Source organism: Coregonus lavaretus (assembly GCF_964263955.1).
Source record: "Coregonus lavaretus genome assembly, chromosome: 10".
NCBI classification, from domain to species: Eukaryota; Metazoa; Chordata; class Actinopteri; order Salmoniformes; family Salmonidae; genus Coregonus; species Coregonus lavaretus.
Window position 1 is genome coordinate 8,426,905 of NC_139997.1, and position 16,583 is coordinate 8,443,487.

Genomic DNA, 16,583 nt, shown 5'->3' on the forward strand with positions numbered 1-16,583 from the left:
AGACGAGAACGATAACTTGGCAGTGTCCATTCCCTTATCGTTTCGATTTCATGTCATTTCCTTGCTAGTGCTAGAAGCAAGTTATAACGTAAGTCTATTTTTCACCTTCAAAACATTGTAAGATAACATGTATTTGACTCATGTGGTTAATTCGGTTAACATTCAAGCCATGTAAAAACATGTCACAATGACATAGAGTTTACATATTTTTAGCTAGAAAACATTCACACGTGAGATAAATGCTTTAAAATGCTAGCAAGCTACCTTGCTAATTTGTGACCAGCTGGGTGGGCCAGCTAGCTAGCTAGACATGGGGACGTGGGTTAGCTAGCTACTACAAACAACCCACCAAGCATAATTTGTCACACCTCGCACCGCTGTGGGCTAGTTGTCAAATTAGTGAACATAACAGGATGTTACAACAGAGAGGATTCTCTTTGGGTACAAGTTGTGTATTTCCCTCATCTAGTAGGAGCCGCCTAGCAGAGGGTTTCCCACCATGCTGTACTGTTCAATAGTCGCCAGTAGGTGGCAGCGGAGTAGCTACTGCTGTAAGAGTGAGTTGTGAGAGCCAAGAACCTACGACGGGGAGAGAAACAGTCCAGACTTCAGATCTAAAAAACATCCTCAGCCTCAAAAGCATGTCTCACAGCCAGCTGGCAGCATGCCCTTTCTAGGTCTGCTGTTCCTACAGGGTGTGTGCTGTGCTGTGCTGTGCGTGTTTATTTTATTTAACCTTTATTTAACTAGGCAAGTCAGTTAAGAACAAATTCTTATTTACAATGACGGCCTACATTGTAAATGTGTGTGTGCGTGCGCGCGGGCACACTTGAAAGAGAGGGAGAGTTAGACCTTCGGGTTTCAGCTCTGGTTCATAACTTGCTCAAGAGTGAAATTGTGAATGTAAGACATGGGTCTTCAACCTCTTCTTGCGCAGGGACCCCCTCCCAGGCAAAATGGCGACCCAGGGACCCTCATCATACCTTAGCAAACATTTTTTTCTCCAAATGTCTTGTCTTATCATCAGGTGAATGATAATAGCAAGGAGAAGTAATCAACATTTGAAAATGAATAGATTGAAAAGATAGTTTAATTATTTTCCCTCCCCACAGTCTTATATATATATATTTTTTAAAAACCTTTATTTAACTAGGCAAGTCATTTAAGAACAAATTATTAATTACAATGACGGCCCACCAAAAGGCCTCCTGCGGGGACGGGGCTGGGTTTAAAAAATATATAAATTATATAGGACAAAACACACATCACGACAAGAAGAGGAAATGTAAACTCTAACATAGCCTATGAGCTAGAAAGATAACTCCAAACACATTTTCACTAAGAGCAGCTGTTTAGCTGGTTAAACAAAGGTTAGCCAAGTGTTGGCAAAAATGAATGTCCAAGTCAAGAATGCTAACCAGCAGCCAGCGGCACATGCTGCACTGGTAGCCTATTAGCAGGTGCTTTTTCAAAGCCTATGTCAGATACTCCAGTAAGTGTAATTGACTCCAATTAGTGTAATTTGCTCAATATTAGGAGTTGAGAAATAAAGTTGACATCATTAGAAATAAGATATTCTCCTCTTTTCCTAATGTAGGTGGTATGTCATTCAAAATGTGTTTATTCTGTTGTTGCTAGAGATATTCATGAAAACATTGAGAGATAAAAACGTGTGGACCCCTTGGAGTACCTTGGACCCTCGGTTGAATACCCCTGATGTAAGATAAGGATTTTCAAGTTAATACAAGTTTGGGGTTTTAATAGTGATGGAGGAAAAAATTGATAGTCACATATCGGGATATTATTTTTAACAAAATCGCAATATTATTTTTGCGCTAGTCAGCTGTACCTGCACCAAAACTCAGTTTTTATCCTTCATACCTTGTTCTCCATCTTCTTCTTAAATAGGGAGCCAATTTGTTTTCAGCACTTTTATTTCCCTGACTGATCAAAACTTGTTTTTCTCATGGCTCTCTCTTGTCTCTCTGCAGCAGACATATGGTGAGCAATATGTTTTGAACATGGATCGCAATAAAATCGCAGTATCGAATCGCAATACATATAGAATCGTGAGAATCTCAATACATATCATATCGGTACCTACGTATTGTGATAACATCGTATCGTGAGGTCCCTGTTAATTCCCAGCCCTAGTTTTTAAGAGCCTTTCAGTATTTTAAAGACCCTTTTTTATACAAAGCCATTTGAATTAGGGCTGGGAATTTCCAGGGACCTCACAATACGATATTATCACAATACTTTGGTTGCCGATACCATATGTTTTGCGATTTCTTTATGTATTGCGATTCGATACTGTGATTTTATTGCGGCTCGTTGTTCCAAACATATTGCTCACCATAAGTTTTTATCAGTCATGGAAATAAGTGCTGAAAACAAATTGTCTCCCTATTTAAAAAGAAGATGGAGAACAAGCTATGAAGGAAAAATACTGGAGTTTTGGTGCAGCTACAGCCAACTAACGCAAAAATAATATTGCGATATTGTCAAAACGATACGATATATCATCAAATATAATATCCCGATATGTAACTATTTTTTCCCCCATCACTATATGAATGCAGCTTGTGAGAGGTTCTGGTATTAGGGTAGCAACTATGCCATTTAATTGAATAAAACAATCAGAAATGATTTGATCAGACACAGAAAGAAAAGAAAGCTGAATTTCTAATGTGGATGAAAGTGTTACGGTTTGAGTTTGGGATGCATAACTGAACTTTAGTAAATAACTAATTAAATGTCCCCAGTCAGGAAGTGTCTACGCGCTATTCTAACTCCAATTTGGCGTCTCTCCCCCCACTACTGTCTCCCCCTCCCTCACTTTGTCTCCCCTCCTCCCCCCTAGGAACGTAAGACCCCTCAGACTTACGACGCAGCGCCACCCACTGGAGAGGAATGAGCCAGGCTACGCAACCATTGGGTCAGTAGTTAAGCCAAACAAACACCTGTCTGGGACCTACACACACGCATCAGGCCAGACACAAAGCTCAAATACACAAACACACATGTTGTAATATGTTTTTGCCTCTGTCGGAAAGACAGGAAGGATAGTCCCGGCAGGTGTAAAGGTATACAAGTTGAACGACACACAAACAAACTCTCCCAGGTGGAGTGCTCCTCCATATACAGCTCGGAGTCCCAGCTTACCTATCACTCAGCAGCTCACCCATACAATTGAGAAGCTACATGTTCCACATTCCTGAACCCCCCCCCCCCCCCCTCTTTTTTTCAGTGGAACTGGGTTGGGGGTTGGGGATAACCGCTAAAGTAGGGAGAATAGCAACGGAGAGGGAGGAAGAGATGTATACGATTTCTATGAAGTGTGCAGTGTTCTTCCGCCATACGTTGTGTTGTGCTTTGCTTTGGGGAGTCTGAAAAGTGTCCGATCCATGAGGACCTGAAAATAAAAGTGTGGGAAGGGAGAGAGAGAGAGAGCGAAGCCCTTTGGTCTGCTTTCCCAGGCTGTCCGTCAGGAAGGCTGGATTTTTTTTACACCGTGACCACCGCGTTGCCCTTTCCTGGGGAAATCCGAGACAAACAGAAAGCAGTGGGGGGAGGGGAACAGGAACACTGGGCCTGGGAAGGAGAGGAGGGGGGGGGGGCGCGAGGCAGGAACTTTTGGGAATGCTTAGGAACATACCCAGTCTACACCTCCCCTTTTGTTACCAGGCCTTTTTAAACCCCAGCCCTCCAGAAATGTGCCCTGTCCTCTCAGTTCTCAGTGGGTGTTATGGCTTTAAATCAAACCAAAAGCAAAGCAGAACTCCTCCAAAACTCGGTCAGTAGCCCTAAACAACTGCTGTTAATACTATCCTATCCCACTCCTTTTGAGTTAATGATAACCCAGTTATTCTTAAAGTGGAACTGACAGCATTTTAACTAGTTTGCAGTCGTCCTCACGGTGACCGTACGTACATATCCCAACCAGAAGCCATAGATTACAGGCAACATCCGCACCGAGCTAAAGGCTAGAGCTGCCGCTTTCAAGGACCGGGACACTAATCCGGATGCTTATAAGAAATCTCGCTATGCCCTCACACAAATCTTCAAACAGGCAAAGCATCAATTCAAGACTAAGATTGAATCCTACTACACTGGCTCTGACGCTCGTCGGATGTGGCAGGGCTTGCACATTTTTACGGACTAGGAAGGGAAACCCAGCCGCGAGCTGCCCAGTGACGCAAGCCTACCAGATGGGCTAAATGCCTTTTATGCTTGCTTCGAGGCAAGAAACACTGAAGCATGCATGAGAGCACCAGCTGTTCCGGATGACTTTGTGATCACGCTCTCCGTAGCCGATGTGAGCAAGACATTTAAACAGGTCAACATTCATGTACACATTTGTGTACTCAAAGCATGCACTTGCCAGTTGCGCGGACCAACTGGCAAGTGTCTTCACTGACATTTTCGAACTCTCCCTGACCGAGTCTGTAATACCTACATGTTTCAAGCAGACCACCATAGTCCCTGTGCCCAAGAAAGCGAAGGTAACCTGCCTAAATGACTACCGCCCCATACCACTCACGTCGGTAACCATGAAGTGCTTTGAAAGGCTGGTCATGGCTCATATCAACACCGTCATCCCGGAAACCCTAGACCCACTCCAATTCGCATACCGCCCCAACAGATCCACAGATATCTCAATCTCACGTCACACTGCCCTTTCCCACCTGGACAAAAGGAACACCTATGTGAGAATGCTGTTCATTGACTACAGCTCAGTGTTCAACACTGTAGTGCCCACAAAGCTCATCACTAAGCTAAGGACCCTGGGACTAAACACCTCCCTCTGCAACTGGATCGTGGACTTCCTGACGAGCCGCCCCCAGGTGGTAAGGGTAGGCAACAACACATCTACCACGCTGATCCTCAACACGGGGGCCCCTCAGGGGTGCGTGCTTAGTCCCCTTCTGTACTCCCTGTTCACCCACGACTGCGTGGCCAAGCACGACTCCAACACCATCATTAAGTTTGCTGATGACACAACAGTGGTAGGCCTGATCACCGACAACGATGAGACCGCCTATAGGGAGGAGGTCAGAGACCTGGAAGTGTGGTGCAAGGACAACAACCTCTCCCTCAACGTGAGCAAGACAAAGGAGATGATTGTGGACTACAGGAAAAGGACATGCCCCCATTCACATTGATGGGGCTGTAGGGGAGAGGTTGAGAGTTTCAAGTTGCTTGGTGTCCACATCACCAACAAACTATCATGGTCCAAACACACCAAGACAGTCGTGAAGTGGGCACAACAAAGCATATTCCCCCTCAGGAGACTGAAAATATTTGGCATGTGTCCCCAGATCATCAAAAAGTTATACAGCTGCACCATCGAGATCATCCTGACCGATTGCATCACCGCCTGGTATGGCAACTGCTCTGCATCCGACCTTAAGGTGCTACAGAGGGTAGTGCGTACGGCCCAGTACATCACTGGGGCCAAGTTTCCTGCCATCCAGGACCCACACTACCAGTCAAAAGTTTGGACACACCTACTCATTCAAGGGTTTTTCAAAATATATTTATATTTGAGATTCTTCAAATGGCCACCCTTTGCCTTGATGACAGCTTTTGCACACTCTTGGCATTCTCTCAACCAGCTTCATGAGATAGGAATGCATTTCAATTAACAGGTGTGGCTTGTTAATTTGTGGAATTTCTTTCCTTCTTAATGTGTTTGAGACAATCAGTTGTGTCGTGACAAGGTAGGGGGGTATACAGAAGATAACCCTATTTGGTAAAAGACCAAGTCCATATTATGGCATGAACAGCTCAAATAAGCAAAGAGAAACAACAGTCCATCATTACTTTAAGACATAATGGTCAGTCAATACGGAACATTTCAAGAACTTTCTTCAAGTGCAGTCGCAAAAACCATCAAGGCTATGATGAAACTGGCTCTCATGAGGACCGCCACAGGAATGGAAGACCCAGAGTTACCTCTGATACCTCTGTTCCAACTGCCGTGGCTTTGTGAGATGCCGTGTGGGTGAATGGATGATCTCTGCATGTGTATTTCCCATAGTAAAGCATGGAGGAGGAGGTGTTATGGTGTGGGGGTGCTTTGCTGGTGACACTATGTCATTTATGTTAGAATTCAAGGCACACTTAACCAGCATGGCTACCACAGCATTCTGCAGTGATACGCCATCCCATCTGGTTTGGGCTTAGTGGGACTATAATTTGTTTTTCAACAGGACAATGACCCAACACACCTCCAGGCTGTGTAAGGGCTATTTTACCAAGAAGGAGAGTGATGGAGTGCTGCATCAGATGACCTGGCCTCCACAATCCCCCGACCTCAACCCAATTGAGATGGTTTGGGATGAGTCGGACCGCAGAGTGAAGGAAAAGCAGCCAACAATGTGGGAGCTCAGCATATGTGGGAACTCCTTCAATACTGTTGGAAAAGCATTCAAGGTGAAGCCAGTTGAGAGAATGCCAAGAGTGTGCAAAGCTGTCATCAAGGCAAAGGGGTGGCTATTTGAATAATCTCAAATCTCAAATATATTTTGATTTGTTTAACACTTTTTTGGTTACTACATGATTCCATATGTGTTATTTCATAGTTTTGATGTCTTCACTATTATTCTACAATGTAAAAATAAAGAAAAACCCTTGAATGAGTAGGTGTGTCCAAACTGTTGACTGGTACTGTATATACTAGGCAGTGTTAGAGGAAGGCCCAAAAAATTGTCAAAGACTCCAGTCACCCAAGTCATAGACTGTTCTCTCTGCTACCGCACGGCAAGCGGTACCGGAGCGCCAAGTCTAGGTCCAAAAGGCTCCTTAAAAGCTTCTACCCCCAAGCAATAAGACTGCTGAACAATTAATAAAATGTTCACCCGGACTATTTGCATTGACCCCCCCCCCCCCCCTTTGTTTTTACACTGCTGCTACTCACTGTTTATTATCTATGCATAGTCACTTTACCGCTACCTACATGTACAAATTACCTCGACTAACCTGTAACCCCGCACATTGACTCGATACCGTACTTTAGTTCATTTAGTAAATATTTTCTTAACTCTAATTTCTTAAAACTACATTGTTGGTTAAGGGCTTGTAAGTAAGCATTTCACGGTAAGGTCTACACCTGTTGTATTCGGCACGTGACTAATAAAATTTAATTTAATGTATTTGAAACTGACAATCATATCAGTTAAAAACATCAAATTCCCAGTTTATGCAATAAAACCAACTTTATTAGAGGTTTTAAAAATAGGTTATATTTGAATAAACATTCCTTGATGTACACTAACGCATTGTTATCAGAATAGATGGCTGCAGTTCAATGCATGATTCATATAATTCACCAATACATTTCTTGGTAGTCCAAAGAATATTGCTATCAAGTTGTAAGTCACAGGTGGCGTGGTACATTGTTTGCTGCCTCCATTCGGGATGCACTGTTTCAGTTTCAATGACTCAATATTTTTGATAAAAACAGATGTATATACAATCAAACTAGCAAGGACAATGATCACAAGTCAGTCATAACGTGGCTAATAGGCTAGCGTATCTATTTAGGTAGAAAGCTAAAAACACGGAGCCTAACGTTAGCTAGCTAGCTGCTAGGAGGATGTCATGTCATTGGAGGAGTGGGTGAGTGACTTTTTCCCCTCATCGTTGTTTTCGGTGGCTATACACAGCTAGAGATGCAGGTGTAATTTGGTTAGCTAGCAAGAACTTGAACGACATATCTCGTGCATTCGCAAATTCACTCTATCTACTCTGATTTCAGAGCACTCTCGTCTGTGTGCCAGAGCACAGAATAGCTGATGAATTTACGAACGCGCAACACCCGCTGAATATGACCGGTGTCAGTAAACGTAGGCAAAGAAAGTAATAGTTAGACACGAACGCTCTAGATAACATGTAAACAGCCTAGCTAACCAGCTCTGCTAGGGTGAGTAAAATGGTCAGAGTGAGGTGTTCTCTCATTTGTGTCTGAAAGTAGCTAGCTAGCAAGCTAGCCAACTTTAGCTTGGGTGCTTGATTGGGATAAGCATGCATTGGCAGGCAAGCTGAAAAAGGACGAGTAGGCTACAATTCCCCATGGTTTTATCAGTGCAATTTTGACAGCCAATTAGCTGAAAAAGTTTGAGAGGGTTTATCTAATATTCCTTTGTTAGATTTTTGCTTATCTCGATCTGGATAGCATTAGTTGCTCTGGCAAGCATTAGAGAGAGCCTACCTTTTCATGGTTGTTTGATCAATAGGACTGTAAAGTTCCCAAATGTAAGAGGACTCCCGTGGTATTGACATATTTGCAGAAATCTATTCAGATGTATTTTGTGGCTTTTGGCGAATACGTTCTAATGATCTAAAGTCGCGCTGTTGCAACTGCCTGTAAACACACAGTCCAGTTAAAAGTGAATGATGGCAGGCCTGTGTGGCAAAATGGCTTGTTTGCATGAAAGCCTACCGTAGCTCTGATTGGCTGTGGCGCACCGGTCTGCGTCGACTCCGGTCCTGGACGAGACAGATGTTTTTAATAGGTTTTATTTACTGCAGTGTCTATTAATTGTCCAAATGCACGGCTGCCTTCCCACTCTACATTGTTATAGAATGTTCACAAAGGCCTTACTGTACGTCCTTCCCAAACATTCTAAGAATTTATGAAAATGACCATATCTAAGTGCTCGCTTGTCAGATTTTTTTTTTTTAAGTGTCATATTCTTCCTGGGGGGTGTATATGAACAGATTTTAATAAGATGTCATGTTGCTAAAATTCTGTCAGTTCCACTTTAAGTAGCAGTGATATAAACATTAAGGCGTAGTGACACATAGTGACGGAGTGGTTAGTGTAGCAATAGGCTAACGTCAAAAAGGACAAGTGCTAATGTGTGTGTGATTTGTTCAGTTTGCCATGCTTCAGGATTCGGGAGGTTAGGCATATCTAGTGTGAGTGAAACATGGAGAGAAAGGGAAAGTATGAAAGTGGGTGGGCTGCTCCAATGGGTTGGGTGAAGGGTTAGGCTGGTAACCCCTATGCCAATGACAGGTTGGAGTGAGAGGTCAGTGTGTAACCCCATATCACCTGTGTGACCTCCAGGTGCTGACCCCACGGCGCTGAGAGAACAACTCTTTGACTTCTGGACCAGGAAAGAGCTAGAGGCGGTGAGACAGAAAGCTGCATTTACAGTGTGTCTGTCATCAACTTCACAGTCAGGTCGTGTGTGAGAGAGAGAGAGAGAGCGTGTGTGTGTGTGTGAGAAAAAAGCTTGAGGGAATGAATGAGCGAGCAGTGTAATGTCATGTCACATGCCAGGTCTAAACTGGAGATATCTATGAGAATATTGAGCGAATGACTGTGTGTCTGAAATATTGTGCAAAAGATCAAGCCTCAAGATTACAATCTCTCAAACAGACATGCATTGTTTGTAGATATTGACTAACTGAGGCACAAAAAAATTGTGAGATGTTGAATGAGAAAGGGGAAGTGTGTGACGGTGTGCGCGATGTACTGTGAGTACTAAATTATATCTAAACAAAATTAAAGATTCAATATTTTATTGCCATGCCAAACAAAGTGTTAGGCAATTGACAGCTTATGTGTAACTTGGAGATGGGAGATTTGAGCAAAAAAGTTAATATGCACAGATGTAAGGATTCAGCCCAGATGGAAGAGAGTGTATCTAATCCCCCCCCCATCTCCTCCCCTGTCCTCTCAGCTGCGAGCTGTAGCCTTCAAGGGCTTTTCAGACTTCCAGACACCCCTAGAGGACCTGCTGTGTGTCCTGGAGGGCTGTCCAGGCAGGCAGAAGGGGAAGGCTACCACCATGGGCCACAGCATCCTCATGGAGTTTGAGCGCTGGAGACGCACCCACCCCAAGGTCAGTCCCAGTAAAGGAAAAACACATGCTCAACTCTACTGAAGATCCTCTTCTGTAAACAAGTAAAAAGGGTGCTAGGAACCAAAAATCAATCACATAAAATAAAAAGACCAGCACTTTATTTCACTTGAATATGATTTGCACACACCACACACTGTCACACACACTGAGGAAGGTGCAAGCCGAAATGTACAGTGCATTTGAAAAGTATTCAGACTGTTCCTTTACTTTTTCCATTATTTTTTTCCACATTTTGTTACGTTACAGCCATATTCTAAGTTGGATTCAATTGTTTGCACATTTATAAAAAATATAAAAACGGAAATACCACATTTACATATAGTACCATTCAGTAGTTTGGACACACCTACTCATTCCAGGGTTTTTCTTTATTTTTACTATTTTCTACATTGTAGAATAATAGTGAAGACATCAAAACAATGAAATAACACATATGGAATCATGTAGTAACCAAAAAAGTGTTAAACAAATAAAAATATATTTTAGAATTTAGATTCTTCAAAGTAGCCACCCTTTGCCTTGATGACAGCTTTGCACACTCTTGGCATTCTCTCAACCCGCTTCATGAGGTAGTCACCTGGAATGCATTTCAATTAACAGGTGTGCCTTGTTAAAAGTTATTTTGTGGAATTGCTTTCCTTAATGCGTTTGAGCCTATCAGTTGTGTTGTGACAAGGTAAGGGTGGTATACAGAAGATAACCCTATTTGGTAAAAGACCAAGTCCATATTATGGCAAGAACAGCTCAAATAAGCAAAGAGAAACGACAGTCCATCATTACTTTAAGACATGAAGGTCAGTCAATCCGGAAAATCTCAATAACTTTTAAAGTTTCTTCAAGTGCAGTCACAAAAACCATCAAGGCTATGATGAAACTGGCTCTCATGAGGACCGCCACAGGAATGGAAGACCAAGTGTTATCTCTGCTGCAGAGGACAAATTCATTAGATTTAACTGCACCTCAGATGGCAGCCCAAATAAATGCTTCACAGAGTTCAAGTAACCGACACATCTCAACATCAACTGTTCAGAGGAGACTGCATGAATCAGGGCTTCATGGTCGAATTGCTGCAAAGAAACCACTACTAAAGGACAACAATAAGAAGAAGAGACTTGCTTGGGCCAAGAAACACGAGCAATGGATATTAGACCGGTGGAAATCTGTCCTTTGGTCTGATGAGTCCAATTTAGAGATTTTTGGTTTCCCACTGCCGTGTCTTTGTGAGACGCAGAGTAGGTGAACGGATGATCTCTGCAAGTGTGGTTCCCACCATGAAGCATGGAGGAGGAGGTGTTATGGTGTGGGGGTGCGTTGCTGGTGACACTGACAGTGATTTATTTAGAATTCAAGGCACACTTAACCAGCATGGCTACCATAGCATTCTGCAGTGATACGCCATCCCATCTGGTTTGGGCTTAGTGGGACTATCATTTGTTTTTCAACCTCCAGGCTGTGTAAGGGCTATTTTACCAAGAAGGAGAGTGATGGAGTGCTGCATCAGATGACCTGGCCTCCACAATCCCCCGACCTCAACCAAATTGAGATGGTTTGGGATGAGTCGGACGGCAGAGTGAAGGAAAAGCAGCCAACAAGTGCTCAACATATGTGAGAACTCCTTCAAGACTGTTGGAAAAGCATTCTTCATGAAGCTGGTTGAGAGAATGCCAAGAGTGTGCAAAGCTGTCATCAAGGCAAAGGTTTGCTATTTTGAAGAATCTCAAATATAAAATATATTTTGATTTGTTTAACACTTTTTTGGTTACTAGATGATTCCATGTGTGTTATTTCATAGTTTTGATGTCTTCACTATTATTCTACAATGTAGAAACTAGTCAAAATAAAGAAAAATCCTTGAATGAGTAGGTGTGTCCAAACTTTTGACTGGTACTGTAAGAATTAATTCCCTTTACTCAGTACTTTGTTGAAGCACCTTTTGTCAGCGATTACAGCCTCGAGTCTTCTTGGGTATGACGCTACAAGCTTGGCACACCTGTATTTGGGGAGTTTCTCCCATTCTTCTCTGCAGATCCTCTCAAGCTCTGTCAGGTTTGATGGGGAGTGTCGCTGCACAGCTATTTTCAAGTCTCTCCAGAGATGTTTGATCGGGTTCAAGTCCGGGCTCTGGCTGGGCTCTCAAGGACATTCAGAGACATGTCCCAAAGCCACTCCTGCTTTGTCTTGGCAGTGTGCTAAGGGTCGTTGTCCTATTGGAAGGTGAACCTTAGCCCCCAGTCTGAGGTCCTGAGCGATCTGAAGCAGGTTTTCATCAAGGATCTCTCTGTACTTTGCTCCGTTCATATTTCCCTCGATCCTGACTAGTCTCCCAGTTCCTGCCACTGAAAAACATCCCCACAGCATGATGCTGCCATCACCATGCTTCACCGTAGGGATGGTATTGGCCAGGTGATGAGCGGTGCCTGGTTTCCTCCAGATGTGATGCTTGGCATTCAGGCCAAAGAGTTCAATCTTGGTTTCATAAGACCAGAGAATCTTGTTTCTCATGGTATGAGATTCCTTTAGGTGCCTTTTGGCAAACTCCAAGCGGGCTGTCATGTGCCTTTTTACTGAGGAGTGGCTTCCGTCTGGCCACTCTACCATAAAGGCCTGATTGGTGAAGTGCTGCAGAAATGGTTGTCCTTCTGGAAGGTTCTCCCATCTCCACACAGGTACTCTGGAGCTCTGTCAGAGTGAGCATCAGGTTCTTGGTCACCTCCCTGACCAAGGCCCTTCTCCCCCGATTGCTCAGTGTGGCCGGGCGGCCAGCTCTAGGAAGAGTCTTGGTAGTTCCAAACTTCTTCCATTTAAGAATGATGGAGGCCACTGTGTTCTTGGGGACCTTCAATGCTGCAGAACCTTTTTGGTACCATTTCCCAGATTATGTGCATCAACACAATCCTGTCTCGGAGCTCTACGGACAATTCCTTCGACCTCATGGCTTGGTTTTTGCTCTGACATGCACTGTCAACTGTGGGACCTTATATAGACAGGTGTGTGCCTTTCCAAATCATGTCTAATCAATTGAATGTACCACAGGTGGACTCCAATCACGTTGTAGAATCATCTCAAGGATGATCAATGGAAACAGGATGCAACTGAGCTCAATTTCGAGTCTCATAGCAAAGGGCCTGAATGCTTATGTAAATGTAATATTTCCGTGTTTTAATACATTTGCAAACATTTCTAAAAACCTGTTATTGCTTTGTCATAATGGGGTATTGTGTGTAGATTGATGAGGGGGAAAAAACAATTAAATCAATTTTAGAATAAGGCTGTAACGTAACAAAGTGGAAAAAGTGAAGGGGCCCGAATACTTTCCGAATGCACTGTATGCTTGTGGTTTATTAATTAAGACATATCGATACTATGAGTTAAAGGAAACCATCACAAAGCGTCATTTGTAATTCAAACCTAACCCCAGGTGACCCTCCAGGCCGTCCCGGAGGTCTCTAAACTGGGGCTGCAGCGTCGTGCTCTCATCCTCCTCACGGACGCCCAGCCCAGCTTCATGGATCCTCTCATAGACATCTACCAGCTGGGTAGTCTGGACCGGAGCACCCTGAGGCTGCATATCATCAGACTGCAGGCTCTCAACTGCTACAGGGAGGTGGGTTAGTGTTCTGCTATTCTCCTTCATCTGGTTGTTGTGGCGGGGTGGATGGGAATCAAATGAGTTAATCATGATGGAGTCAGACAAAGCTGTATTAGGTGAATTAATGAAACTATAAATCTCTTGTTTTGGAATCGAAATGAATGTTTTTAGATATGAACAATTAGTAACGTATATTTGATTCAATGTTATAATTGTTTTTCAGGCTGCGTTGTTAACCATGAAACTGGAGCTTCAGAATGAATTGGATATGGAGGAGGTGAGAGATCAGAACTTGTTATCAAAAGCAAAGGTGTGTCTGTGTGTGTTGCTACTAAACCATAACCCCCTCGTGTGTGTGTGTGTGTGTGTGTGTTGCAGATGTGTGTCCCCCTGATTCTACAGGACAAGCTTCCTATGGCTGAATCATTTGTAAGGGGCCATCCTAAACTGGAGGAACATATGGTCACACTGCTGGACTCCTGGTGCCATCCTGACTTCAGCATAGCACAACTATGCAGGTATGGTTTGTTTGACTCTCTTTTTCTGTGCGGTGTGTGTGTGCGTTTGTGACATTAGTTGGGTGGTTTATGTTTCCTTGTGCTTCACTGCAGGCAGTTCCCCCGCTTGTCCCTCTCCAAACATCAAACTGATCAAATCCAGCCTAAGATGCTCAGCAAACAAGTGTTTCGACTGATGGAGAAATTTAACATCGACCCAGGTGTGTGTGTGCGTGCGCATGTGTGTGCGTGTGTTTTCTGATGTGCCCATGTGTATCACTGATCATCAGTGTGCCTAATCAATATTTTCAGTGGTTTCATTTTTCACTTTGCAGGCCTGTGTCCCAACTCTGTGTACAAGCGTAAATCGGACTCCATGCGTTTCCTCATGTATAAAAGGTTTGTGGAGGTAAGCAGCAGGCCTGGGGCCTTTAACATGATACCTTTATTTTTTTTATTTTTTTTTTTATTTTTTTTTTTTTTTTACTTTACATTTGAGTAATTTAACAGGCGTTCTTATGCAGTGTCACTTGCAATCAGGTCATTCAATTAAAGTATGTTTCTTTATGTTCTGTGAGGCCTCTGCTTTTCGCCCCATTCACATGTCCTCACTTCTCACCCCTCTGTCTTTCAGAAAGGCATGTCAGAGGAGAACTGGAGTGACCATGTACAGGTACGCCATGTGAAATTAGCTTCAATTTTTGCTTAGTTTAGTTTGTTAAAAATGCACAACAGGGCCCATGCATGATATAATCTCAGTTTCTCAGTCATTGGTTGGTTGATTGATGGTGTGTGTGAGTTCTGTGTTCACTATATTGACGAGTATGGTCAGTCCACAGTGGCAGACGACCCAGAGCTGCAAATCCAGTTGGTGGAGCTGATGGTCAAATATGGTGGGATGGTCAGTGCTGCCCAGTGGTCACTACGCTACGGTCTCCCCAAAGATCGGCTGCCGTTTGGGGTGTGGGACACACAGGAGAGCCTACCACCCTCGTTGAGGTAAGGAGCTGTGGATAGCCTACCACCCTCGTTGAGGGAAGGAGCTGTGGCGAGCCTACCACCCTTGTTTAGGGAAGGAGCTGTGGAGAGCCTACCACCCTTGTTTAGGGAAGGAGCTGTGGAGAGCCTACCACCCTTGTTTAGGGAAGGAGCTGTGGAGAGCCTACCACCCTTGTTTAGGGAAGGAGCTGTGGAGAGCCTACCACCCTTGTTTAGGGAAGGAGCTGTGGAGAGCCTACCACCCTTGTTTAGGGAAGGAGCTGTGGAGAGCCTACCACCCTTGTTTAGGGAAGGAGCTGTGGAGAGCCTACCACCCTTGTTTAGGGAAGGAGCTGTGGAGAGCCTACCACCCTTATTTAGGGAAGGAGCTGTGGAGAGCCTACCACCCTCGTTTAGGGAAGGAGCTGTGGAGAGCCTACCACCCTTGTTTAGGGAAGGAGCTGTGGAGAGCCTACCACCCTTGTTTAGGGAAGGAGCTGTGGAGAGAATGTAGGAATGAAGGAAAATAATGTCATCTTATCAATCAGTCAATCAACGTCTGTGTGTGGTCCATTGTCCACACACACACATTCAATCCTGTGCCTCTTCTTCAGGGAGGTATCTAAAGGCTGCAGTGCTGAGTCGTGGGACCCGCCCCAGGCACACCGTGATAGGTTCTACCAGCTGCCAATCACCAGGGACCATGTCCACTTCCTGGAGACCCTGGAGGGGCTGCAGCTCTGCAGAGAGACAGTGCTACAGGTATCAATCAATCAGAGAGGTGGTTCCACTGATGGCTTGTGTGTGTGTGTGTACACGACAGCATGTAATAATTTGAATAAGCTTAGTTTATAAAGGTTCTCTTGTAGAAAATGTGCAGCCTAAATCCCATGTAAGCACTAAACACCTATGAAAACTGTTAACTGTGGTAAAATAATATCATTTATAAACTGGGCCGTTCGAGCCCTGAATGCTGATTTGGCTGACAGCCATGGTATATCAGACCGTATACCACGGGTATGACAAAACATTTATTTATACTGCTCTAATTACGTTGGTAACCAGTTTACAATAGCAATACGGCACCTCTGTGGTTTTTGGTACATGGCCAATATACCACGGCTAAGGGCTGTATCCAGGGCACTCCGCGTTGCATTGTGCAAAAGAACAGCCCTTAGCCGTGGTATATTGGCCATGTACCACACCCCCTCAGGCCTTATTGCTTAATTATATAAGCATGTCTGAATATTCACAACCCCTAAATATCTCCCCTCCTCTCCCCTGTTCTCCAGCCTGGTTGTATAGTAGGTGTGGACATGGAGTGGAGAGCAGGGTTCGGTGCAGTGTCTCCCCAGCAGAGGGTAGCTTTGATCCAGCTGGCTGTGCCAGGCCAGGTGTTCCTGTTGGACCTGTGTGCCCATGGATTCTCTCAACACAACATCACTGTCACCTTTATCAGGAGCCTCTTCTCTGCTCCCACAGTCCTCAAGCTGGGTGAGTGGAGGGATCGGTCTATATTGGATTTATTTTTGTCTTCAAAACATTTGGGGAAAGGGTCTTGATGTGCCTTAGGTTGTCTGTCCATGTGTCGGCCAGACCTATGTTCAAATGATTGTCCTAATACTTTAGATGTGCTTTATT

At 44.1% G+C, this 16,583-nt stretch overlaps 1 protein-coding gene across 1 annotated transcript in view; it reads left to right on the plus strand.

Moving 5' to 3' along the window:
• The first annotated feature begins 21 nt into the window (after positions 1 to 21).
• The window catches only part of exd3 (exonuclease 3'-5' domain containing 3), a 59,470-nt gene continuing 42,908 nt past the window's right edge, over positions 22 to 16,583 (plus strand). The window contains exons 1-14 of the mRNA XM_084170828.1: positions 22 to 88; positions 1,639 to 1,718; positions 2,864 to 2,938; positions 9,077 to 9,141; positions 9,696 to 9,857; positions 13,297 to 13,482; positions 13,691 to 13,744; positions 13,846 to 13,985; positions 14,079 to 14,185; positions 14,300 to 14,373; positions 14,599 to 14,637; positions 14,797 to 14,963; positions 15,557 to 15,704; positions 16,235 to 16,436. Coding sequence (XP_084026954.1) covers positions 2,914 to 2,938; positions 9,077 to 9,141; positions 9,696 to 9,857; positions 13,297 to 13,482; positions 13,691 to 13,744; positions 13,846 to 13,985; positions 14,079 to 14,185; positions 14,300 to 14,373; positions 14,599 to 14,637; positions 14,797 to 14,963; positions 15,557 to 15,704; positions 16,235 to 16,436 — 1,369 coding nt within the window. The 5' untranslated portion in view covers positions 22 to 88; positions 1,639 to 1,718; positions 2,864 to 2,913. The remainder of the gene's footprint in view (positions 89 to 1,638; positions 1,719 to 2,863; positions 2,939 to 9,076; positions 9,142 to 9,695; positions 9,858 to 13,296; positions 13,483 to 13,690; positions 13,745 to 13,845; positions 13,986 to 14,078; positions 14,186 to 14,299; positions 14,374 to 14,598; positions 14,638 to 14,796; positions 14,964 to 15,556; positions 15,705 to 16,234; positions 16,437 to 16,583) is intronic.